General features: G+C 39.5%; 2 protein-coding genes across 5 annotated transcripts; one reads left to right on the top strand and one right to left on the bottom strand.

Moving 5' to 3' along the window:
• The first annotated feature begins 791 nt into the window (after positions 1–791).
• Positions 792–24,958, top strand: tpm4a (tropomyosin 4a). 4 transcript variants are annotated; one of them, XM_044360595.1, is made up of 9 exons: positions 792–1,142; positions 3,818–3,943; positions 19,435–19,568; positions 19,733–19,850; positions 20,030–20,100; positions 20,205–20,280; positions 21,483–21,545; positions 21,767–21,836; positions 23,604–24,958. In XM_044360595.1, exons 1-9 carry the CDS (start codon positions 1,029–1,031, stop codon positions 23,684–23,686), a joined length of 855 nt encoding a protein of 284 aa, XP_044216530.1. In that variant the 5' UTR covers positions 792–1,028; the 3' UTR covers positions 23,687–24,958. The 4 variants fall into 4 exon arrangements, with proteins under 4 accessions (XP_044216530.1, XP_044216528.1, XP_044216532.1 ...); XM_044360593.1 differs by lacking the exon at positions 23,604–24,958 and adding an exon at positions 22,644–22,883; XM_044360597.1 differs by lacking the exons at positions 792–1,142; positions 3,818–3,943 and adding an exon at positions 10,941–11,087.
• On the bottom strand, positions 24,433–26,527 carry LOC122988349 (40S ribosomal protein S27-like). Its single transcript, XM_044360598.1, has 4 exons — positions 26,375–26,527; positions 25,817–25,925; positions 25,586–25,696; positions 24,433–25,348 (listed from the first exon to the last, which is right to left on the bottom strand). The coding sequence occupies exons 1-4, from the start codon at positions 26,378–26,380 to the stop codon at positions 25,320–25,322; spliced, it is 255 nt and encodes an 84-aa protein (XP_044216533.1). The 5' UTR covers positions 26,381–26,527; the 3' UTR covers positions 24,433–25,319.
• Positions 26,528–27,193: the final 666 nt, after the last annotated feature.

Here is a 27,193-nt window from a genome sequence, read left to right as displayed (position 1 = left end):
ACAAAACAGGTCAGTGATGGTATGATAGACGCACAAACTTGCAGAGTGGGAAAGTTTTACATTAGCATCACACTACCTCACAAAGTATTAAATTGAATTGTACACTGAGAAAACTAATCCTTGGAAAAAAATACTACTCGGTTAATTTAATCCCTAATTATCTCTGTCTGCATCTGTTTTCCATGACAGATTGTTTTATGTTTTTGCTTCAGACGACATCATGGCATCTGTTTGTTTTATTTAAGTCTCCTTGACACAACAGTGGTCATGTGACAGGGCAACACCTTCAAGCTTTAATGCCCTAATATTTTGACATTACAACTCTTGAATACCCCCTCCCTCTACTTTGCATTTCACTCTCTCATCCTCTAATATAAACACTCTCAAAGGCCTCCAGTTTGAAGTGTTGCATGCCAGCGGGACTCTTATCCATTGATAGGAGGTTAAATGTGGAAACAGGACCTGCGCTTTACTCTCTCTCTCCTGTCTGATCTTCAGCAACCCAAATAAGGAGATCAGCCACGGTTGAGCAGTGAGTGAGTGGAGCAGAGCAGCCAGTTCATTCCTTAGAAAGACCTTGGATGAGTGGTTTGATAGGGTGGAGTGTGTGTGTGTGTGTGCGAGTGATAGTCAGGGAGTCAGGATGGAGTGGACACAGAGTGGTGAGTGGAGGGATGGATGGAGGGACTGAGGGAGAGGATGGAGAGAAAGAGGGAGGGAGGGTGAGAACATGGGAGGAGGAGGAGGTGATCAGGGACTGGAGGCAGGTTCTGTTGCACTTTAAATCGCTACCCATATAGGGCTCAACTCTCCATCTCTGTTCACAGCTCTTTCTGTCTCCTTCCCTCTTTCTCCCCTTTTCTCTCCCTCTCTCTCTTTCTCCATTTCTCTGCAGCTTTGTTGGACTCAGCCTCCCTCCACTGCTGCACGCAGGACAGAATCTCCTACATCTCAACACAACAGGAGACTTCGGCTTTTGAAGCTGTGTTTTATCATCTCAGAGAGGGAAATCCAACTGATCCGCCACCATGGAGGCCATCAAGAAGAAGATGCAGATGCTGAAACTGGACAAGGAGAACGCCATCGACCGGGCAGAGCAGGCTGAGACAGACAAGAAGGCGGCAGAGGACAAATGCAAGCAGGTGGGAAAACAACAGGACAAGGGGAGAGGAAAAAGAAAAAACAGGAAAGGATGGATGGATTAGAAATGATGTCAGTGACAGTACAGTACATGTCCAAAATAAGATATAACTTAAAAGTGTTTCTAAGTGCTACTTAGAAATTATAGATTAAAAAAAACAAACAGCAAAGGAACAATTCGGTACCTCTTCGCTCATTGATCAGTTGCACTTGCAGGACTACATTTTTAGAAATGTAATTATAAAATAAATATTTTTTCTTGTAGAAGAAATATCCAGACTTAGTGTAAGACAAGCTCTTGGTTTTTCTTAAAGGCTTTTCTCTTTATCCACTTCTTAAGCTAATCACAACATTGATACCATACCAGACATACCTTCAAGAAAAACCATCTGCAAACACTTTTCACATTTATTTATACAACATTCCTCACTGCTAATTTACTGGTTTACTTTGCTGTATCGTGGTTAAGAAATATTCCAAGGGGGTTTTGTTTTTATCTTGGCATGACTTTGAATCAACAAAGTTCGTGACAGTATGTGAAACAGAAACAGCCACCGCTCCTTACAAGGACAGGCAACACTCTCGGGATAAACTCTCAAAACTAGGAGAAGTTGCTCTTTGGTTTGAAAATGAACAGTATGAAACGCTATTTCAGTTTCAGATCTAGAGAGCAAATAAAGAAATCCCCATCCTATTGCAAAAATTGGGAAAATCCAAGCATCCTTTATGTAACACACCAACTTCTATACACTATGGTTAATTGCAACACCAAACTAAACTAGACTTTTCCATGGGAACAAGCCATCTGACACCAAAATAGTGTAGAGGAGTATCTGAGTCACCACACTACAAGAACAGGAGCTGAATGTAAGAACAGTGGGTCAGTATTAATGCTGTTGACAGTGAGGCTCAATGAGAGCTTTAAGAGAAATCATCACACACCCCCTGAAGGTGGTGTTGACCTGTTCAGTTGATCAGACCACCCAGGATCAGGCTTTGGTATTAGGGGAGAAAAAAAATTGTTTACATCCCTTCCTCCAGTCTAAAGAACGTTAATGGAGCATCTGGCATAAAACCCATTTGACAGGTGTATCCAACACAGAGGAGACAACACGCACGCACACTCGTGACAAGAATGCAAATGGATACATGTAGACACACAAATTGGGATATCAAACACACACACACATTGGGCATCTGTGTGTTCTCACTGATAACAGCTGTATTTTTAGAAACAGGAGAGGATGACAGTGTGGAATTCAGCTGGATTATCAGACATACTTCATGGGCTCAGAAGGGAACACTGATTAAGGGGAACACTTAACCCGAAGTGTGTGTGTGTGTGTGTGTGTGTGTGTGTGTGTGTGTGTGTGTGTGTGTGAGAGAGAGAGAGAGAGAGAGAGAGAGAGAGAGGATTAGGCTCTGCATACCAGGGTTCATGTCATGAGAAACCGATACCAGACTAAACCATTATCATTCAAATGTTCCCAAACATCATAAACGTAATTAGACTTACAAATCAGCTGCCACTGCTTTATCACCAGTTTGAATTTAAACACCTTGTCTTCAACAATGTCCCTGCAGACTGAATCATTATTTAATTGCACACGGCAAACACATGAAAAACAAAGAAATTCAAATGGATTCGATCCATCATTTCGTTCATATCACCGGCTTCTTCTCCTGTAATGTTCTGTTTGGCATCCTGGAGACTGTGGGCCCACTTAACAACTCAAAAGATAATATTTGGCATTGTTGTATTACCTTGACACTTCATGACTTGTCCTAATTTTATGAGAATTATTTTTTTATTCCAAACTGATGACATGTTTCAAATGTGTAAAATGACACATTACCTTGGTTTGGGGTTTCAGCTGTAAAATATGTTTAAATACAATCGATGTTCATATGATTTATATGATTGGTGTTGACAGTACTTCTTATGTAGCACTACACCTCCCAAATCCCAAATAATTTGTATTTCTGCAACTGGAGTTTTATACAGTTTGTTTGTAAGATCTCTAACAGGAAGTTAGACCTGTCTGAGGTGTAAGTGACCCCAAAAATAAGGTCACCATAGGATAAGATACTGTTCATTTCTTTGTGAATGACTTTTTGGCGAATGAAAGCAACATATATTTGTGAATGTAATGCCCACATAACATATAAAACATGAAATATTTGGTGTAATAATAAGTCACCTTGAGCTTAGTTTGTGACCAAACGGGTTACTACTTCAATACTTTCTACATATTCAGTTTTAGTAAGGCAAGAAGAAAAGAAAAACATTTAAAGAATAAAACATGTTGGTTATTTAGCACACATACAGCTGTGGATTAGTAGCAAAGCCACATTCAACAAAAACAAGGTTTAACAGATTAAATATTGAAACTTTTGAGGGTAAACAAATCCAGAGTTCAGTATATTTACCCTTTATTTATTTGAGTGAAGTTAATCTAATCATATGAAGTGTTTTCAACAAACAAAATAGTCGTAGTGGAGTGGAATAGATTTCTTGTCCAGTGGAGAAAAGCAGTAACAAGAATCAAAGTGCACAGGCACAACTGAAAATTGGGGGAAAACCACAAAAAAGAAAAGAATAAAAAAAGAATTTGGGTTAAAAGACACTGACCAGAGAGCGTGTAGCGCATTGGACTAACAGTGTTTTCTTTTGTAGCTGGAGGACGAGCTGTTAGACCTCCAGAAAAAGATGAAGCAGACGGAGGACGAACTGGATAAATTCTCTGAGGGCCTGAAAGACGCTCAGGAGAAACTGGAACTGTCTGAGAAGAAAGCTGCAGATGTGAGTGGAGAGTCACACACACATATTAGAAACATACACACAGTCAGGGGGTCGGGATAAATTGAGTTTCAATTCACTTGACTGAAGATATGAAATGAAACCACCATTCATATACAGCAATAACTGAGCAACTCTGTTTTTGAATATTGGACTCTTATGAGAAGAGATTTCTGCTTCCTAAAAGTTGATTACTTGCTTATTCCAATCCTGACACATCGATCAACACACACTCACATGACCATGGCACTGTTGAAAACTAGAGCCAATTATTCCACAGCTGGACTGTTTTTAAGCCAGCACCAGCTGTGGGTTTACTTTGATCCACTGTGAACAGTTTGGAGCACTTAAGAGACCATCACATTCCTGTGCAGCCACTCCTGAAAGATGAGCACATGGATAAACTGTAACCCCCAACACACGCACTCACTTAGGTCCTGCAAACCAGATCAGCACAGGTTAACAGACAAACACTACCATCATCATGCATGTTTACTACAATAATTCTTCGAGAAACTGCTCTGTCTTCATTCTTTCTGTCCTGTCTTACAGGGTTTTACTGATCAGTTCTGACTTGAATGCAAGTCAGCTCTGAGGGAATGTAAACCTTATATAAACATAGAATATACTGACTGTCATATAATTTTCTTGTGTAAGCAATTTTAGGATGACAAAAATGCAAATGGATAGTTTCACTGTCATACTGTCGGCCTATGCCAGTGATTCCCAACCGTGCTTGTACCCAAGGGAGTATTTCTGCAGTTGGCAGGGCGTACGTTGAAAGTTCATCTAACTAACTTGACTAAATTCAACTAAATAAACTAAAAAAGTATACATTTTGATTTGATTAAAAATATTGTATCCCCATATTTGTGTGATGGAGGAAAATAAACAGCATAAGATTAGGAAATGTACAGTAATAAGCAAGTTTCCCATCAACCTGAGTCACTTGTCACCACATGTTGCAATTGAAAGTGTAAAAAATAGTTAGCAAGAGATTAGAAGGGAGCAGGAAGTTTAAACAGTTTGCTAAAAGTGATAGATAAATGACTGAAATAGGTAGTTAAGGTAATGGACAATTGAAACAGTTAACAACAAAAAATAATGGATAAACAGTTGAAAAAGTTTGCTAAATATAATGTATAATTAGTTACAAGTAATACGGTTGAAATTGTTAGCTTAAAGTTACAGTTGAAATAGATTAAAAGTAATGAATAAACAGTCGAAATAGTTAGCTAAATATAATGAAGGCTATAGTTAGCTAAACGTAACTGTTAATGCAGTTGAAGTAGTTAAAACTAACATAAACAGTTGAAATATATAGATAAAAATAATGAATAAACAGTTGAAATAGCCAAAATTAATGGATAAATGGTTGCTAGCTCCAGCCTCTCCAAGTAGTAATAGTACAAACCTGACCAAAGCAACCTAAACACTGACAATTCAATGTATGAAGAATTGTAACAACATCCATTTTATCTAATTAATAGTATTCAATACAATCCAGTTTATAATCCATTCGTAAGAACATATTTTGGTGATGTTTGGGTACTTTAGCTCGTCTGTTGGGGCTGTGTGGGTACGTCAGACAGAGAAGACTGGGACCACTGACCGCTGTATGTGACACACTTTCCATCTTATATAGGGAGCCTATGAATCAATTATGCAATCATCTTATAATAGAGCGCCTTTGTCCTCTAAGCCAAACCCAAACTCATTCTCATGTATGTGAGACATTTTTGTATACACAGCAATCATAATCAGTAATCATATTTTAGATAGTTGACAACACCGCAAACCACACTGCTGTATATCTGTCAGTGGTGGTTCCTCCAGTATTTGAGTGCATGTGTGCAGAAGTGTGTGTGATTACTTATGAATGTGTGTGTGTGTGTGTGTGTGTGTGTGTGAGTGAGAGAGAGAGAGAGAGAGACAGAGAGAGAGAGAGAGCACAGAGATAGAAGTCCTTATTAGTGAATCAATCATATCTAAGATAAGGATAAATTACTCTTCATACCAGTTTATCAGTGAAATCCCACTTCACTAACAACACATAAGAATCCAGTAAGTCATTCCAATAAGATTACCAAACAAACTGTGCAGAGAAAAGTTTCATGGAAAAAAAAAATCTCCCAGCTGCCACCAAGATGTGGTATTGTTTGAGTCTTGTGGAGGATATCCCAGGGAAATGCAGTGTTGTACTACACACAAAGAAAAGGGAAGTGTCTGACATACAGACACTGAGACTGAGGCTGAGGCATGCTGGATTATCCTCACACAGTGATTAAATAAACTCTGAGAATAGTTCTGAGAAGCAACACATGTAAAGTGGGTCAAGTGGCCCCTGGAAAAAGTGCTTGTTGAAGTTGTGGTTTAAGTCTGAGTAGGTTTAGCTGGATGTACTATAGTGTGTGGAAAGAGAAATGAAGCATCTCAAATTTTATTTTAAAAAAAGCAGTGGTAGAAGAAGTATTCAGATCCTGTACTGAAGTAAAAGTACCAATACAGCAATGTAAAAAAAAAAAGTATTTAAGGTATTGCAGTAAAAGTAGTGGTTTGGTCCCTCTGACTGATATGTTATTATATATGACATCATTAGATTATTAATACTGAAGCATCAGTGTTAGAGCAGCATGTTACTGTTGTAGCTGCTGGAGGTGGAGCTAGTTTACTCCAGTGGTTCCCAACCTAAGGGTTGGGCCCCTCTAAATGGTCACCAGATAAATCTGAGGGATTGTGAGATGATTAATGGGAGAGGAAAGAAAAAAAAACAAAGTTCTGATACACAAATCTGTTTTCAGTTTTTGGATGTTTTCTCTAATCTTTGATTTTTGGTGAAATATTGGATCATTTGAACATTTATTGAAATGAAACCATGTGAGTAGTTTAGAGGGAAAAATCATTATTTGGTGGAGCTGTTAACAACTCAGACATCTGAAATGTTACCCCAACTACACATTGCTTTTTGTAAGACATCAAAAGCCAAAAATGTTGGAAACCACTGGTGTCATCTTGAACAATATGTTGTATTTTAAAAGCTTGTTATATTATCCATCGTGTCAAATCTTCAACTGAAAAGTAACTAAAACTGTCAAATAAATGTAGTGGAGTAGAAAGTACAATATTTCCCTCTGAAATGTAGTGGAGTGGAAATATAAAGTAGCATCAAATGGAAATTCTCAAGTAAACTACAAGTACCTCAAAATTCTTAAGTACAGTACTTGAGTAAATTAGTAACCTCCACCACTGAAAAGAAGGATGTTTACTGTAATGTATTTACTGTGACAGTGACTCCAAAATCTCCACTCACTAAAGCTACTCTACTCCACTTCTATGAATTCCCTTTCCACATGTCACTTATTAGAGGCAGCAGTCAAGTCATTACACATCTGAATTCACACAGCGAGCACGACCAGATTGGAAACCTGGAGGGGGCTGGGAAAACAGAACAGTGAGCCAAAGACCCCAACAAGCAAGCAGTTGTGATTCCACGGAGAGTTGTCCTAGCATGATTGACTAGTACTGCAGATATTTAGGTCATCACAGTTCACTGCCAGTAATCAGACAAAGAGTCTGTCTTTGAGAGTTTTATACTATCATATAATATTTGCACACAGGCTGCAGAAGAGGAAAGGTGAGAGTGGAAGAGTGTAGCACCATGTAAGACTTAGTGCAGATATTGACAACACTGCTCTCAGAGGCAACAATTACTTTTTTAGGGGAAACTGTGGTGTGATGGCTGGCCGGGCAGAGAAAACAGAGAGCAGGCGGGGGCTCTGGTATGTCAGGAATGCAGCTAAGGCAAACAGAAAGCCCAACACTCCTGTCTCTAATAAAATCAATGCTTCCAGCTTTTCCGGTGCAAGGGGCAAATCAGACAGAGAGACCCAATCAACAAGACTGATTGTTGAGAGATTTTCTTCTTCACACTCGACAGCAGGACTGAATTTGTGTTGAACCTGAGCTGGACTGAGCTGAGCTGAGATCTGCCAACATTGTTTGCTCAAAGGCCAATCATGTGAATGGGAAACTGAGAGAGTAAACACAGGCAGGGCTATGAGCGAAACATGAAAGATGGAGTATAAATTTGATTTACGCCCACACAGCGAATATCATCTATTGGTAGGCAGGTGATAAATGACGTGTGTTTGATTCTTTCCCGCCCCAGGACAAACACAGAGTTCCTCAAAAATAGAAAAATTCATGAAGAATATTTCACATATAAATGTTCACCATAAAACTGATTTCCTTAAAGGTAAGTGGTCTGTCAATAGCAGGATGATATACATTATGTAAATCATGAAGATAAGTTTGGCTGTAACTAAGTGTAACTAACTATGTGGTTGGTTCACTGCAGGCAAAGGTATAATGTTTCATTCATTCACTGGTTAAATCCAAAACACAAGAAATACCACTGACGTACCGCTGCTTACAAACAGTGACCGAGAAAACAGGTTTCACTAAAATTCACATTCTTACAACCTTTGAAATATCAACATAAGCCAAATTACACTGACTGTGAAAATGTTGTTTTAAAAGCATTACTTTTTCTTCAAACTATTTAGATTAGACAATGCAGGCAAGGATTTAATAAACACTGTCACACTGTGCAGTTTGTGGAACTGGCATCCTCTTCAGCTCTGCGTTTTCTACAAAACCACTCAGTTTTATTTTAAATTATAGTCAAGAACACAAAGTTTTGAACAGAACATGATAGTTTAAAGTATGTGTGAACTAGCAGACTAAAGCAACTGTGCAACCATAAACTTGAGTTGTAATATTTCTCTGAATGTAATCATTGTATGATATGATACATCACATCATCATATGATAATATGGCTCTACTGATACTGTTAAAGCCAATACCAATGTCATCAGCAATATGCTGGCTGAGCTTCTTTTATTAAACAGACACACACAACATGAACAAACATTTATTTGATAAGGATCTCTTAACTTTGGTTATTAAAGGCTTGTGGCCCAAATATGAGGGACATTTGACAGCTTAAAAAACAAACTCGGATGGACAAACTACATTGAACTTTTGCATTTCTTGTTGCTTATTGGCCGACGTATATATTGATTCTGATGTGTCTGTAAGAAGCTAATACTGACTGATAAATCAGTCAAGCTCTGTATGATTAATTATATTAGCATATCAGTGGTTTCCAAACTTTTTGGCTTATGACCCTTTATAGCCAAACAATGCCTGAGCCCGACCCCTCGTCACTAGTTGTCACCTCTATGAGCTTTGAGCAGCTTATACAAAAAGTGATGTTTCATTCTGCGATTATTTTACAGTTTAGAGTCATGAAGAGGTTAAAATCTTTAGCATTTTAAAAAAGAAAAAAAGAAAGGATTTGATAAAAATGTTGTCTTATAGCAAAACATGACCCCTCAGATTTATCTTGCGTCCCCCTAGGGGGGGTCCAGACTTCCAGGTTTGGAACCACTGATACATTCTTTATGACATGTTGGAAAAAGCAGACACATATATTAAGTTATGAAGTTAGCATATTAAGTTGTCATGCTGGGTGGAGACTTAAAAATGTTTTTCTTCGTGTTACTTCGGTTGGATGTAGAATGATGTATGTGCAGAGTTTGACACTAGAAAGCTGTTTTCACATTCACCTGCTGAAAGTGGAAAGTTTCTCTGTGCTTATTGAAAAAGAAAAAGTGAAGAGGTGGGCCTACGAGCCTGATTTGTGATTTGTTTCCGAACTACACCCGTCAAAAATGACTAGATGCATGCTTCTTTCTGCGCGGTGAGACGGTTGGTGGGTGTAGTTCAGTAGAAAGAAAATAGTTCCTACATGAAACTGCCCTCAACAAGGTCTGTGGATTATCTTGAGTAACGGGGTCATGATTTCTGAAAAAGACACGTTGCTGTTGTGTTTTTCCAAATGTAATTTTTTCGGCGCTTTCAGCACCACAAGCCAAGTGCCATCCACTTCCATTATATTCGAGAAAAGGCAGACATCTCTACCGCCGTTATATCTCCAAAACTCGGCAACTCACACCTGAATGATCTAGATGGATAAATAGCATTACAGGTAAGAGGAAAAATATGTATTTTTGATTTTGGGTTGAACTATCCCTTTAAACTTTTGAAATGAAAAATATTTGCATATTCATAGATCCTGGGATTTTTAATGAGGAGTAGATGTAGTTTTAAGGATTTTAATGAGATAATTTAACTTTTTTGTAGGAAAAAACACATCAGACACAAATAATTATTCAGAGTAGAGTTTTTTTTATACATCTTAAAACATGTCTGGAGAGGATCTTTAAAGTTTAAACTGAGCTCAAATCAAGGTTGAAGTTTGTGTGGCGTCTAAACTTATGGACACCAACTGAAAAGCCATCCTGACGCTTTTCTTTTCCTCTTGAAAGTCTCCAAGCAATGATCACATCAGTCACAGGGATCAGCTTTTTTTTTTTTTTTTTTTTTTTTTTTTTTTACACGAACACACACACACACACACACACACACACACACACACACACACACACGAACACGCACAAACGCCCCGCCCTCTCTGACCTCATCGTCCCAATCATCTCTCTCCTCCTCCGGCCTCCACAGTCTGGCGCTCTCGGCTCTTCTCACCGCGCAGCTTTTTTCAATCCTCCTCCTCTAACTCCAAGTGTCCGGACACAAACTGCCACATTCCTGAGGACAACTTTCAGTACTGCTCATGAACTTTTCATTCCTACCGACCAGAGGAAACATTTGGAGAACACCTGGACACTCTTACTTCCTGGTTATATAACTTTTGTTGCACTTGAACGTCTCCTTTACATTCCTTAAGACTTTGGCTCGTGACGGACATCCGTTTTTTTTCCTCATTCAAATCAACGATTTAAGTCGTTTTTCGCGTTTTAACATTATCCTAAACAGACCAAATAAGCAGGAGGGGTAGTATCCTGCGTTTTTTTTTTGCACAACCCAGAAATAGTCTTAACTGTGTTTTTTGTACTTGTAGTCTTAAATTAAGTAACATAACAGTCAACAATGGCAGGTATGAACTCTCTGGATGCTGTGAAGAGGAAGATTCAGTGTTTGCAGCAGCAGGCCGACGACGCAGAGGACCGGGCTCAGGTCCTACAGAGAGAGCTGGACAGTGAACGGGAGCTCCGAGAGAAAGTGAGACAATCAAATCCTCTTTTTTTTTTGAGGGTCTTTTCTCTCTTTCACAATCCTCCTCTCTTACCGCTGCGCTCAGATATCATGTGTCAAACAATTAACTGCTTCTTATTCACCTCTCTGGCTCTGGAAAGTAATTAGTTCTTGCCATTGATTCATTCGCGGGCGTGATTGTGCCACAATGCAAGGCGTTGGTCTGTAATGAAAAAAAGTTTGGATTCCTGCAGGTCTGTGCTGCGCATGCTCAGTGATGTCTGACTTCCAGGCCTCTGTAAAACTACTGTGAATAATGTGGACCACGTAGACAGCATTGAATCTGTTTTTTTTAAATCAATTAGACCCCCCAAATTGCTTTCTATTACTACAAATCATGGCCAGTACTTCATTTAATTAGGTGTTAATCAGCTTTGAGAGCTGCCTATATTAAAATTAATGGGATAATGTTGTGAACCTCAAGTGGAAATTCACTTTTCACTCTCCTAGTGGCTTGCTCAGTGGCACTTCAGCAGGGTGAATGTGAGCAGATGCCTCCACAGATGGCAGGAAAATAAAGTATATAAGCTAAAAGTGTGTCCTCTCTGTTACTGAGGGTTCAAAAGGAATACATTGAAAAATCATTTTCAACACTTTCATGTGTTTACCTTTCAACATACAGTATCGGCAGCGGTTGCACACCCTAGTCTGTAATTAGCGCAAGTCATTGTTGAAGTTCCACAAATGTGTGTGGTTTCAAAAACCAGACGCACGCATGTGTCGCAAGTGACTCATCCGCTCTCAACCAGCTCTGTCACCTGCCTGCCTCTTGACTCACATCAAGCCACATCAAGGTTTTATAGCTGCGCACAGAAAAGGTAGAATAGTGCAGAAAAGTGCTTAGCACCACAGTTGGGTAACAGTCTTGACTTGTTTCACATGCTGCCTTTTATGGTGTACGGTGCCATATCCTTTGCATAGGAGCTGGTTAATGACAGGACAAGCAGGGAGATTCAAGGAGAGTGGGAGGGGAAGGTGTGGCTGTAAAGATATGGGAGCTGAGATGATGAAAGGAGCAGGCCTGCTGTAGGACTTACCCCTTTGTTACAGGCTGCCTATTAGATAACAGAGCACCTTTTTGATTTGACAATTGGGCGTTTGCTGTTTTTGAGGGTAATCATGCTGATATGAACTCGTATAGTGACAATAGTGACATTAGTAACCATTTTAACAGAATTGTAGTGTTTCATTATTAAGTAGAGGGATGGTGTGATCGTGTCTGTACTTCTTCTCTCCTCTAATAAACGTCAAGTGCCTGTCTTTTTTTTCTTTTCTTTTCAGTGAAGTTCAGTTAAGTTCAAGAGCGTTGAAGCAGGTAGAGATAATAGAGGAATGAAGTGGTGCAAGATTTCAAAAATAGCTGCACGGTTGTTGAGAAAGTGCTCTGGCTGAGCATATTGTTCATATCTTTTCCTCTTTTGGGATAAGAGGCACACCTCTTATTAATTTCTGATGTTAAATTAGGCCACTATGTCACATGTATGAAATGTAAGGGGTGGGCGTGAGAGCACTAACTGTACAAGAGCCACGAGTTGTGACACATACAGAGACTTTGTTGTCAAAAATTATTTTGATATGGAGTTTTATAAGACAAGATAAGAGTATAAACCAAAATTATATTACTTTTTAAAGGATATCATGCACCTTCAGAGTTTGGCTGCCAAATTTGGCTCTTTCAGACTGCACCTTTTGTATTTTAGACATACTGAATAACAAACTTCAGAGTGGCTATGTTACATTTTCCTCCATTTCACCCCTGTCACCCTTAATGAATACAAGCAGTTTCAGCTGTCACACATCTTAATCCATGTGCTTTCAAAGTCAAATAGAGCAGTGCGTTTGTGTGGCGGAGTGGTGTGGTCCCATATGTGAATAATTGGGGCAACCTGGAGTTATTCCTTGGCACAAAAACTCTTTCATCGGAGCACGGGGAGATCAAAACAGGACCCGTGCTGAGCGTGTTAAGGTAATGAATCATCGTTTGAAAATGGGGAGGCAAAAGAAAAAACAGTTCGGCCACATCTTACGTTAAAAATGAAAAGTAATTGCTTCATGTTATGCCTAGTGTGGTTTTGACGCCTCCGGAGACGTTACTCAAGCGCTCAATAATGCTTTAAGGCTTTGTTACATTACAGAGACATGACACAGTCTTGACACGCTTATTTAACCTGCTTAGATGTGTTTTATGTACAGCTATCATTCTTAATGAGCTGTTCAGTTTTCACGGTAGTTATGCTCGTTGGCGTTTGAAGGGTCCATTGAGGTCTGAATCATTTGCACTTCATTTATGTCCCTGAGAGGTCTGTGAGAGCAGCACAGATGAATCTGATTGGCTGCTGGTTATAATATGGAGGCAACCACTTGTGGTTCTGTGATGACTATTTATTGAAATAAAAACAGTCACCAGTGATCAATAACGGTAATAAAATCCATAAAATACACAAAATTGAAAGCATGTGTTTCCTTTTTTTGAAAGCTGAACATGTTTAGTACAGTCTTGCTGTCTTGACAAAACATAACAGTAGTCATGGTGATCATTTTACCACATTGCATGCAGGGATAAAGTATGTGGTCTACTGATCTATATCTAAAACCACATTAAAAGGGGAAGTGGGACTCAATCCTCCAGTGAGGTATGACCATTGGAAAGCAAACCCACCCAACCCCCCACTAACCGCCACCACCCCGCCCGCCGCCCCTCCCAGGATGTCATCTGCCGACTCTGCTCCAGAACTTCCTGTGCTTCTACTCCCAACACTTCCTGTCCCCACGCTCCAGTCCTGATCAACAGGAAGATTACTGTGTGCGCTGGACTGAGAGTTTCTACATTATTTACTATTATAGTTTACAGTCACTGGTGTACAGCTTCACCTAAAACATTTTAAACATCCACATCAGTTCATTTAAAGTAGTTTTAGTATTAGCTAATCTTATGAGAGTGCTCCACCGATTGAGCACTGCACTCCTATAACATTGTCACACTCATGATGATTAGTTTCAAACTTGTAGTCTTCAGTCCCAACCGACACTACCTCAAGTGATGTCACTTATGGTGATTTATCTGATTTTGTGTCGCTCCCTCCAGAGCCACAAACGCCTTTTTTAAACAACTCTTTCACAAATGCTAAATCACAACTAACCTCAGCTCATCAGTTTGTCAAAATGAACTAGAGGTGTCATCTGTTTGCTGCTTTTTCTGCTGGGCCTCTAGCAGTCTTCAGCAGATTCTGTGGAAAGAATTGCTTCCTGGTTTAACTATTTTCTTTGGACTTTCTCCCTGGGAATAGCTCAGCTTTCCAAATATAACACATGTTGATGCATATCGGCAGTCACTACTGGCGTCCTGGGGAACACTCCCATGTTAGTGGCTTGTGGCTTTGCTAATTATTCAGGCCAAGGTTGTGGGATTTAGTTCAAGCAAGGAGTAGAATATATTTGTACAGTCAGTGCTAGCATTAAGTCATGAAGTTGCATTTAGAGAGTGGAAATTATAGTTTTATGTTGCCCTTATATGTTTTATGTTGCACTTATATAACATCTATGAGTGTTAGGGTTTAAAAATCCAAGTCAGTCTGCTTCTTCTTTATTGATGCATGTTTCCCCTAAAAGAAGCACATAAACATTTTTATCGCTAGGATGTTTACTTGACCTGCGGGTAGTTAAATCACCTTCCCTCTATTTGTTGAGAGACCACACAGTTTAAGACCTTTGCTGTTTTCCAAAAATGTCAGGAAGGTTTATGTAAATTCCATCAGAAACTGAAAACAAAATAGGACATCTGTCTGAATCCTGTGAAGTTTCCAGAAAAGTTTCAGGTTGAACAGTTAGTAGGTATAGTTTGGGAAACAAACCATCTCTAGATCTGTGTGAAATCTAGAAAGCACACTGTAGAAAAAAGCGTGACAAATTACTAAAGAGAGCTCATTGTGACGCCTGCCTGGAAGTTTAACAACCTTCTTTTACATATCATACCTCCGTGACAGGCTGACTTATCCTGTATGCTGCCATCTTTGCATGCCAGATCTTTATGAGAAAAGATTACACCCTCGCACACATGCATATTCGCATTGAGAGTAGCGAGCAGTAGTGTCAGGAATAAGTTCCCCTGGACCCCGACTGCAATGTGCAGCTCATTAGCCCACTGCCCTGGAATCACTTAGTAATTAGATCACTCTTTCACTTGTCCTTGATCCTGTCTCTAATACATGTAATACACTTAGGTATTTTTTTAAGTCAGTCCCAGCAGAACTGTGCTGTATCTTCAAGTCAGGCTGCAGACTGTTTACTAAGTGAGACAAATGGACATTAAATACCTTAAAGACACTAACCTTAGAGAGCACTGTTATATATTAAGCTATGTTGATAGCAGAGTAGCTATATGTCATGCAGTATCGTTTACATATATACAGTATATATGTGTGTATTTTTATTCATTGGGACCTTTTCTGGTATAAACACTGATCTTGTCGGGACCATTAGTTCTCATGGGGACCAAAGCCTGGTCCTAATGAGGCAAAACATCTTTTCTGGGGTCCTGGTTAAGGTTAGGGGTAAGGTGTGAATTGAGGTTAGGGTTTGGGTTAGGCTGTCCACAATGAATGGAAGTCAATGCAATGTCCTAACAAGGGTGTGTGTGTGTGTCTGTGTGTCTGTGTGTGCGCGCACACGCCACAATCTTCCTGATACTTAGCCACAAACATTCTCCATAGTTTGTTTTACCATATAAGGCGGCGTGCTTCCCTGGCAGCCGGAGAATGCAAAGTGGGTGCTGAGGAAGGGGTACGTTCACATAGAGATGGAGAATACCAGCTTTGAAAGAAAAAACGAGCGGAAATGAAAGGATGTAGGGCAGCTCACTTCCTGTCACTTTTTTTTTTTTTTTTGTCAAGATCCTCATTTGAAAACTTATCACAAAATGTATCTATTGTAGTGAAGGCTTGTCATTCCACTTAGTAGTTCTTGTGCAGACACCTTCATGATTTCTGTGCAGCTTGTTTTGGTATCCTGGCTTGTAGCTGAACCAACATTTGTTAAATGATTTTCTAGTTTATTCAACAGTAACTTAAGGATTTACAGGAAAAGCTCAGCTCTTCTGTGGACATGGCTCAGTGAATAAATGAGTGTAGTTTTTTTTTTTTTTTTTTAACTTGACACAAGGCCGTCACTGTCTACAAGGGGATTCCCCCATCTCTGGTTGAAGAAGTCTAACGACAGATAGACACCAGGTCTCACACATTTGATTTTGAGTGTAGACACACCACCACCACAACAGTACTAGCTAAGACTTTGGTTTTTGTGTTTGTGTGTTGCTTGACAACAAACATTTAACTAGGCAGGAAACTAGCCAGTTGGTAGCTGGTAATTAAGTATGTGTGTGTGTGTGTGTTTGAGACAGAATGAAAGTGTCTGTTTGCATGCTTGCAGTCTGTTTGTTTGAGTGTGTGTGTGTATGTGTCTGGAAGTGCATTACAGCGTCTGATGTACCAGTGTAGCTGACCTAAAGCTCATGAATAGCATGTTTTGTTTGTGCACAGACGGCATTCTCCACAGCACATTGCTTCACTCAGGATGCAGGAAGTAAAAATATCTGTTATTTCAGGCTCCACTTTAATTCTGTTCAACATTTCTCAGCAGCCAGATGCAGTGTCGACAGCTGTAGACCTGCGTTAAGGACGCTGCTGATGTGATTTCAAGATGTTGGGCCGATTTATGACTTTTCATTCATTCCGTGATGGGTTAGGTTTTCCTCGATCAAGTGCCGGCTGTTAAAACACACGTCAACGCTAGTTCGACAGACGTTTCCTGTCTCATATCAACGGCCTCCCCTGGCAGCAATGGGTGCAGTAGGGCAGGACCTGGGAGAGGATGAAAAAGAAACAAGGGAGAGAGAGAGAGAAAAGAGAAGAGAGACTGACTGGCTCCGACCAAGTCAGCAGCAGTTTAAGATGACATGGAGAAAATCTTAAAAATTAAAAATGAGGCTTGTGTCTTCTGCCAACAGGCAGGAAACCATGCTTTCATTTCCTGACATATTGAGTCTATGACAGAATGGAATGGGAGTCTATTTATTCTCAACACAAACAGACTTAATAACCGTTTTCCACTGAGCTCCCTTCTCTCTGCTGCGTTACCTTTCGTCCTCACTGCCACTCCTTCCTCTTTTCTCTCTCTTAGCAGCTGTATCTTGCCAAATGCGTAGCAGAATGACTCGCCTACCTGTAAACTGAATGACAGACATTTTAGCTACTGCTCTGACTGGCAAACTGACTTCTGAACTGAATGACTAGCTAATGAGTCACTGACCTACTAACTGCTGCCCTGCAACTGTGCACAGAATAATGTCTTGTTTGTCTAGGAAATTCTCAGCTGCTCTGTTTTTGGGGGTAAATTTGAGTTTTCAATGAACAGTTCAAAAGTGCAGTTATATTAAGCTGTCTGATTGTAAGCTTACATTTTAACACCAGATAGTGTCTTTTGTGTTCACTTTTGTATTGAGACAGAGTCAAATCATGGAGGCTTGTGCTGGTTTCTGGTTTGAATGAGGCTCACTAGGTGGCGGCTGGACAAACTCCCAGGCCAACAGGGAGGAAATGCCTGTATACTTGTCTGTTAGCTTTCTTTTTCCTCTCTCTGCCTTTGTTTACCAAGGACAGATGAGAAGAAGCCCATTTGTCCTCCCTGCTCGGCTCAGTTGTGCATTCACAGTCACCGGAAATTGACTTTTCATAAACGTTTCATTCAAATCTAAAGTCCTGCGATCTTCAGATATTAAGAAGGATTACATTTTCCAGCCGCGCTCAGCAGTGAGTAGTTGTGCGGATATATTACAGGTAGGCTGTGCTTCTGTAGATGATCCTCCGAGGACCTCCAGCTGTCTCCGTTTCACTTACTATTCATCAGCTAAGCTCACTTATTGATTTGTGAAACATGAGCAGCCCCAGAGAGCACAAAAGAATAAGATTACAGTATCTCAGGGTGCAGATGGAACTGAATGTGTTTTAGTTCACTTTCAGTGAGACAACTTAATGTGGATTCAGTCTCACTGTGGCTAAGAATTAGCATGAACTGTACAGAACAAAGACAGTACTGAGTGATTAGGCATATCTCCCTGTAGTGACGACACCAGGGTTATGTTCAGGTGACTGTACTAAAAGGTATATATCAAGATGTTAAGAGGAGGCGTCGCACTGAATGTTTGTGTAGTTGCCTCTCACCCCAACATGTATCCACCAAGTGAAACATTGAAAAACACCAATATTACTATATTACCTTAACTTGTTTGCAATATACAGAAATAAGACATCTCTCCTGTATAAACACAAAACAACATGGAAAAAAGTCAAAGGTGAAAAGTAATACAATCTGTAAGGAGAAAAGTTTAATAGAGCTGTAACTAATGATTATTTTCATTATCGATTAATTTGTTGATTATTGTCTCAATTAATCGATTAGTAGTTTGGTCCATGAAATGTCAGAAAATGGTGAAAAATGTTGATCACTGTTTCCCAAAGCCCAAGATGATTTCTTCAAATGAATGAATGTCTTGTTTTGTCCCGACTAACAGTCCACAACACAAAGATGTTTAGTTTATTATTATTAAGGACTAAAGAAACCACATATTCACATTTGAGAAGCTTGAACCAGAGAATTTGGCCTTTTTTTAAAAAAAAAAACAGTAGTGGTTCGGTTTTAAAAATGCTGGAAACTGGAAACTGATGTTGAACCTCTTGATAGTAGTGGTGGTCCTGGAAATGGAGACTGTGCATTCAGGATGAGTCAGACGTGATTCTTTGATAAACTTTGATTCTTGTCTAATTTTTCCTCTCATTGCATTTAAGAAAAGCTCATTAAGCCATACAAAATAACTATATATATATATATATATATATATATATATATATATATATATATATATATATATATATATATATATATATATATATATATATATATATATATATATATATATATATATTATATATATATATATAATGTGTGTGTGTTTGTGTATATGACATGTATTTTAATGATTGGCACAGTGTTGATTTTTACTCTCTTAAGTTGAAGTTAAGATTGTGCTGGGCAGACATTTAAAATAAAGCTTCGGGTCATTGTTCTTTTTCTGTCTGACCGTCCCTATTTCTGTTCAAGCCGTGGATTTTTTTCCGTTCCTCCGCTGCCCTTTTTGTGCCTTTTCCCTCTCTTCCTGTTTTACTAAGAGGAACAGGGGGAAGGGGAGACCAGCTTGGATGATTTAAAGTTGAATGAATGAATGACTAAACTTCTCTCTCCCCCACCTTATTTCTCCTCTCAGGCGGAGGGTGATGTAGCAGCTCTGAACCGTAGGATCCAGCTGGTGGAGGAGGAGTTGGACCGAGCCCAGGAGAGGCTGGCCACAGCACTGCAGAAACTGGAGGAGGCCGAGAAGGCAGCAGATGAGAGCGAGCGGTTAGTTTGTTTCACATTTAACAAGTATTGACATTCATATTCTTTTAGATAGCAGCACGGGAATTTAATACATGTGCAATTATACTCATGATTTCCTGTGCGAGAGACCTTTACGTAATTCATTGCAAAATCATTTGAAAGCTTATTTGTATGTAATCAATCAGAGGGATGAAGGTGATAGAGAACCGAGCGATGAAGGACGAGGAGAAGATGGAGATTCAGGAGATGCAGCTGAAGGAGGCCAAACACATCGCAGAGGAGGCCGACCGTAAATACGAGGAGGTGAGACTTTGGACAACTGGAGCTAGTGAAGTGGACTGATATTCTTTAATTGGGACACACTTCACCACTCAGGAATTTTTAGTCTTTAACCTGATCTACTCTGTCTCTCTGATTTGTGTTGAATTGAATTAAAGTCCAAAAATTCCCCCCCTAAAAATTCCCTGCGTTTCCTCTTCCAGGTGGCTCGCAAGCTGGTGATCCTGGAGGGAGAGCTGGAGAGAGCTGAGGAGAGGGCCGAGCTCTCAGAATGGTAAATGCACAAAAGCATAAACATGACCACACATGCACACGCGCAGGCCCTCGCCTGTCGCCCTCGCGTCAAACCTAAGCATATGTCTGAATGTCTCTCCACAGTAAAGCCAGTGACCTGGAGGAGGAGCTGAAAAATGTGACCAACAACCTGAAGTCCTTAGAAGCCCAGTCTGAGAAGGTGAGAGTCAAGTGGCAAATGCATGGCACTAGAGCCACAGCCCAAATACATGTCATGTTTCATGTTTTTTTTTTAGCTTTTCACACACAAAATATAGCTGTTTTTATTCAGTGATGTTCAAAATAAAAGTTACGTAAGCTAAATGTTTTAAACCAATCACAAATAATGTGGAAAGACCACTTGCTAGGATGCATTCATGGACTGTGACAACATATTTTCCTGCCAAAGGCAAATAAATCTAATCAAGAAGCATCAGTGGTAAAATGTAATTTTCTAATCATATTGGCTAATAGTATGACGATTCTGTCTGACTGTTTATGAAGTCGCTCTCCGTTTTCTTTCACAAACGCACACTTAAATATATACCACAGTACGTACCAGGGGCCAGACCTGGTCTCCTCTTCTTTGTATCCTGTTATTTGGGCTGCTCTAATGGCTCAGTGGACAGTAATTTAAGTGAGCTGTTGTTGGGGAGGGATACCACATCACCAGAGTATTCTATCACAGTACCTCCATCATAATTGTGTATCATTAGACCCTACTTACAACCCAGCCATTAAATTTCCCCTCAGGTTGTTTAGATGAAAACCTGTCAAGAGTTCAAGACCTAAACTCCTTCGATACGTAGTTGTGACAACAAACAAAAAACCCGAAATCATCTCCAAACACAGTTAGACAAATATGAAATCCACCACATGACAAATTAGCCACAGACTATGTTTTTTTTTTTTGTTGTTGTTTTTTTTTATCCATGTAGGTTAATGACTGCACAACAGCAGCTAGTAGAGACCTGCAGCACATTCTTGCTGTTGGCTACGTTCATCCCCAGGCACAGACAGGCAGTATGACAGCATGCCAGGCTTACCACATGACTGCTCTCCTATAGCAATACATGCTTTTGCTTTGTTCAGTCAGGCCTGCCATAGTTGGCATCGCAGCACATCCTGTTCCCGGGCCACGCCAACACCTGGCCTCTTTTTTTTTTTTTTTTTTCCTTTTTGCCACTGCCTCCCTTCTTAAACATCACTCCTGAAGAGTGGAGTGGTGACAGAGCTGTTGGAGCAATTAAAATCATTGGATATTAAGCTGATGTGTGTTCATGCGTTGCACTTAGGAGCTGAACGCAGCTTGTTTGAGCTCGTATTTGTATTCCTGAAACTGATTACGTAATGTAATTTCTCTGTTTGTCTGTCTGTCTGCAGTACTCAGAAAAAGAAGACAAGTATGAGGAGGAGATCAAAGTCCTGACTGACAAACTGAAGGAGGTAAGATGATGATTTCAGATTTTACAGAAAAAAAGCTTTTTCCCTCTGATGACTTTGATATATTTAAACATACTGTATGTTTTTCAGACAAATCAGCAATGTCACATAAATGAGGGCACTTAAATGATACAGAGAAACTTTTGAAAGCCACATGTTACATGTTAAATTCACTACGTTATCACTTGTTTCTTACCTTTTTTGACATACTTTATTTCTGTCAGGCTGAAACCCGTGCAGAGTTTGCAGAAAGGACAGTGGCCAAACTGGAAAAGTCCATTGATGACCTGGAAGGTATGAGATCAGTGCCGCTCACATTCTTAAACACAACGACAAGACAAATATTGAATCAGTCAGCAGCATGACTGGATTTTAGACACATAGTCTGTAACTTTAAATGAAAAAAAAAAACAGTCATCTGGATCTAAGTATGTCTTTAGTTTCAGTAATTAGGAGACCAGTTTGTTGATGAACCACAAGCCAATAGTTAAGTGTACTTCTCTGTAGGTCAGGGGCTTACTCTAATCCCAATCGAGCCAACATCTCAATGCACACATGCACAATTACATAGTTCAGTTTGACATAGATCCCAGAAGGAGTGTCCTATTTCAGCAAAACTGGAAATATTTTCTGTGGAAAAGGGAAAGGGTTTCCTGCCAAATGTATGGAAACTCCTTACCTAAGACAAGCTAATAAAAGACCCTTGTTTCTGAAGGACAACTATTCCATGTCAGCTGCAAAGAGGACAGAATGTGCTCTGATGTTTTTAGGTCAGCATTATTTAGTTGCTGAACCACAGGCATCTGCGTTTATAGAGTTATTGGAGCGGTTTTACAAGACATTCAGAACAGGCTTAAACACTCAGAGCTCACCCAGCAAAAAGAGTTGCGAGCATAATTAGATACGCATCATTCTTTCTTCCAAGCATTTCTGCATCTTTTAAAAAAGGCTGACCTATTTTCTTCTTTTTTTGTCTTCTCCTTCCTCCCTCTGCTCTTTGCCTCCATTTGTCTCTCGTTTTCGTCCTGCTTTTATGGCTTGCTTGTGTCGCTGCTGTCCCTGACACCTGCCTGTACTTCCTGTCGACCCTCTGACCTCCAGATGAATTGTATGCTCAGAAGCTGAAGTACAAGGCCATTAGTGAGGAGCTGGACCATGCCCTCAATGACATGACATCTCTGTAGATGCTCTGGCATTTTTCTGCTCTTTCTCTCTGCCTCTCACTTCTGTGCATCTTTATCTTGCTCAGACTGCTCACATTCTCTCTGTGGATCACATGTGCCTTCTGTCCATCTTACTGTGCAAAAAAAAATAATTAATTAAAAATATTTTTCTTTCCTACTTAAGCAGCTTCTGTCTCTCTGTTCTTGGATATTCATACTAGTATATACCTTGGTGTGAAATAGAACAGCAAAACATTTGATGCACAACCTCGACTATATTGTGTACAGTGCCTTGCACTGTTACCAGGCAACCAATAGTTTGTTCTTATGCAATTGGTTGTTACTGTGCATAGTCCGTCTCTAATTATCAGCAAGACATATTATACAAGGTGAGATTTTCTTGTTACTTAGTTTTGTTGTGAATTAATCCTGTTTGCTCTCCCATTTGACCCGTTTAAAACCCTCTTTTGGTTTTAAATCTAACTTTTTTTTCTTGTGGTGGTTTCTGATACTATTCATTAAGTACGCTCTGATATCAACACTTTTTTTTTGTCATCTAATACAACAAATGACTCCACACAGTGTGCAAAAGTTCTCCAAGTAGAAATCTATATTGTATTCTACTAACAGTCTCCTGGCAGAGAACAAAAGTCAGCAGTTTATGCATGAAATACACTGCAGTGTGGTTGAATTTTTTTTGCATGTGGCACAACTTAATCAAAACAGTCATGCAAAACATCTGTCCAGTACAGGAGTTTGCTGTGCAGTTTTGGAAGGGATGCTGTTTGACAGATCTATAAATGAGAATGAAATAGCATGACATGACAGTTGTGTTAGCTGTATTGTCTGCAGATGGTCGAGGGTTGACCGTGTCATTTTTCTTCTTCCTTTTTTCCAGAGAAACTATCACATGCCAAAGAGGAGAATCTGGGCATGCATCAAGTCCTGGACCAGACCCTGCAGGAGTTGAACAGCTTATAAACACACAGAGAGGAAGTTGGAGAGGATGAGATCGTCATGTAACATTCCATTAATGTTCGACTCCATTCCACATTTCGAGCTGTAAAATCTCTGTTCCCTGCGTAAAGGGGGATTAACTTAATGCTTGTCCCTTGATGTTTTTTTTTTTTTCTAAGGCACAACTTTGTTTTTTCTTTTTTTTTTTTTTTTCTTTTTTTTTGTGTATGATGGGAGACTCCCCGTCGCTTCTTTTGTATCTCCAGCTGTGATTGCAGAAATTCTCTCCTGGAATGATTTTGACCACTTTAAATAGAAACAACTGGCAGTTAATATGCCCAAAGAAACCTCAGATCCGGTCACTCAACCACTTAAACTGGCTCAATTTGACATTTTATGTGCACATACATTAAGCCTGTCCAATTATTTTAATGCATAGGCTACAGATGGCATTGGGTTTAACTGCAGTCTACATAAGCATGGCTCTGAAGTGCCACCCAGTGGGTAAATGAAGTTAGTGAACAGTGAGTTCTCTGTTCCTGTCTCAGCAGTATCCTCTTAAATCCACGTTTGTGTTTAAACAGCGTGATGGTCAAATGGACAGGTGACCTTATGGAAAGGTTTCAGTGATAACTACGCAAGTCACTCTAGGCTTCTTTACAGTTAATTAGGAAGTAACACCTCCTCTGCAAATCCCTGATGATCATGAACACCTACATGTGGAAGGCACGCAGAAAAATACAGTGCGATGTCAAGTTTTTTCTGCTCCCTTCCTGGTGCGGGAATCTGTAGAATTTGAGCACTGTGCATATCTTAACTGCTCTACCTTTCTTTTAGTCTGACCTGTCTATTTACACCATCAGCATCATTGCCAACAATACGCCATAATGTAGCCAATATTTACTAGATTTACAATATATGGTATTGCATGAGCGAGCTAAACCCCAAACCACTGGAAGCTCTGTCAAGTTTTATCAACCATGGATACTTATTGTATATAGTAGAATAATGTTAGGTATGTGGAAAGTTGTATTGCTTTTGATTTTTTTTTTTTTCTTTTTTTGTTTCATTTACACCACTTCTTTATGCCAGGGGAACTCTCAAGACCAAAGAACACTCATAACACAGACAATAAATTCTTAAAATGTTTTATTTTTGTTTGTGATGGTCGTCATGGTTTCATCTCATGCCAGGGCCATGATAAAGCGCCTCACATTTGATTGAGACCATTCTGAAATATTTCATTCACCAACCCCCACCCCCCTCTATGTCAACCTAATAAATGTTTTACAGAAATTGTGACTGTTTTGAGTTTTTGTGCACTCTGCAACTGTCAAAACTACTCTACATCAAATGTCTCATATCAATTTGATACACGTACAATTCATTCTAAGCATAGTGGACTTAAGATGCAGGTGTATGATTTTCATTTATCTTTTACTTCACATAGCTTCATTCCTGCTCTGCCCTATTTAATCTCAATGGAGGAGTGACGTTGCATAATTTCACTCCACATTATCCAGATGTACGTAGAGGTGATTTCTTTTCTAAGACTATGCTTTGGAGGGTACAATCAACATCAAGGACAGTGAGGCTCACACTCATTTATCCGAGATCCATGCTGCTGCCGGTCATGGGTGTTTTTGCACATTTCTGCTCAGGAATATTTCTTTCTGAAGGCACATCCTAGATGGACAAAAATCAAACATTTCAGCATCACTTTGCAGGCAAAACCCCTGAGCAGGACTTAGAACTGAAACCTGCCTTTTGGGCAAAATGGCATCTGATCATGTAGGGTCAAAACTCCAGCAACACTTGTAGTAAAAAGAAAAACTTGGATCATGTCCATCATCCGTTTATTTATATAGCTGGGAGAGTAAACAATAGGTCATATTTAAGATACCAGTTTGTAACATTTCTCACCTGCAGTTAGTCTGCATTTCCCCCCTTGTGGCTGGCAGAGGACTAAAGAGCAGCCAGTACAAGGTACCACTGTCTGGGCATGGCTGAAGATGGTGGTGATCCTGTAGCAGCCTGGAGAATTAAAAGATGAATGAGAATATACCCCTTTAATGCACTTTAATGCAAGAGAAATTATGCAAAATCAGTGATGTAAAGGAGATGTGTGGTGCAGTAGGGGTCCACACTACCTACCCATGCATTTAACATCCATGAAGTAGGAGTTGGGGCTCTGCACCAGCCTCTTCTTCTTGTGTCTTCCCTTCTCATCAGCAAAGCAGGGGTGCATCAGGTCCTTAGCCAGCTGAAATGAAGAACATTTGTTCAACATTTATCATAATACTTAACATTTGTTTATATTGTATTTCATTCACTTAGTCATTTAAAACAACAAAACCATTATGACTTGTTAAATGTTTTGGTTATAGGCTAACACCCCCTACAGTCTGACGGATGAACTGCTAGTTAGAGCACAGACATGTCCAGGCAAGTCCAGCCATCATTCATAACAACTGCATATAAGCATACTGTAGAAAAACAGAAAATAATATACTAGGATATTAAGGTAAATTCACGTTATATTCCCATCTATCAGCTGATTAATAACCCCTTCTCATTATGTTTTCATATCATGTTTTTCAATTCATAACAGAAAGACTCAATTCATAAGAGCAGACTCAATATCTGTTTTAACAATTTCTAACATTTTTAAACTGTTGCACCAGAAAAGATGAATAAGAAGATTTCGCTTACCGACATTTTGCTCAAACCACTCAAGTTTTTCCGTCCAAGGCAAAAAACAACGTGGTAAGTAAGTTAAGTAAGTAAGTGGGTAAGTCAGAAGAAACTGCGACGTCAACTCTGAAGTGCTTCTCAAGAGAATCACCTGCAGTCTGATGAGCGTTTACACTTCAGTACCGGGACAGCTTGAGCGGGCGGGGTCTGCGGCCTTTGGGGGAGGCACAACCGATGATACTGAACGGCTGAACGTTGACTTCATAATTACGTTACTTTAATAATTACGTGTATAAACAGTACAAAGCAAAAGTAAAAAATTATGTATAGAAATGAGCAAGTTTCGACCATAGTCTGTGTGGTCAGTCAGTATGTGCTCCGGACATAAAACTATTTCTTTCTGTTATATATGAACAAATTATTGGTTCCTGATCTAAAGATGTGTGCACATTATTCTGCAGCTCTGGGTTTGGTGAGGCTTTTTTAATGAACAATCATTAAAAAAAACTCTATGTGAGAATTATGTTGTATATAATTTGTCTAAAAAGCAAAGATCTATAGAAAATGAGTTCCATGTTGTTTTCTACTGTCCTTTTTATTGGGAACTGTACATGCTTTGTTTAGTAAGATAAAAATAGATATTGATTTTGTAAATATTGATGATGCACAAAGACTGAGTTGGCTGTTCACATATGAAACATATAAATTAGCAGTTACTTGGAGAAAGTTTGGGAGAAGACAACAAAAACCCTTTATCCAGATCATCTGTAGATATGTAGCAGCTCATGTGGGATTTTTGTTTTGTATTTTGTTTGTGTTTCTCTTCTTTTTCCACAT

Source organism: Thunnus albacares, chromosome 9 (genome assembly GCF_914725855.1).
Source record: "Thunnus albacares chromosome 9, fThuAlb1.1, whole genome shotgun sequence".
In the NCBI taxonomy this organism is placed as follows: domain Eukaryota; kingdom Metazoa; phylum Chordata; class Actinopteri; order Scombriformes; family Scombridae; genus Thunnus; species Thunnus albacares.
This window is presented reverse-complemented; position numbering and strand designations above follow the sequence as displayed.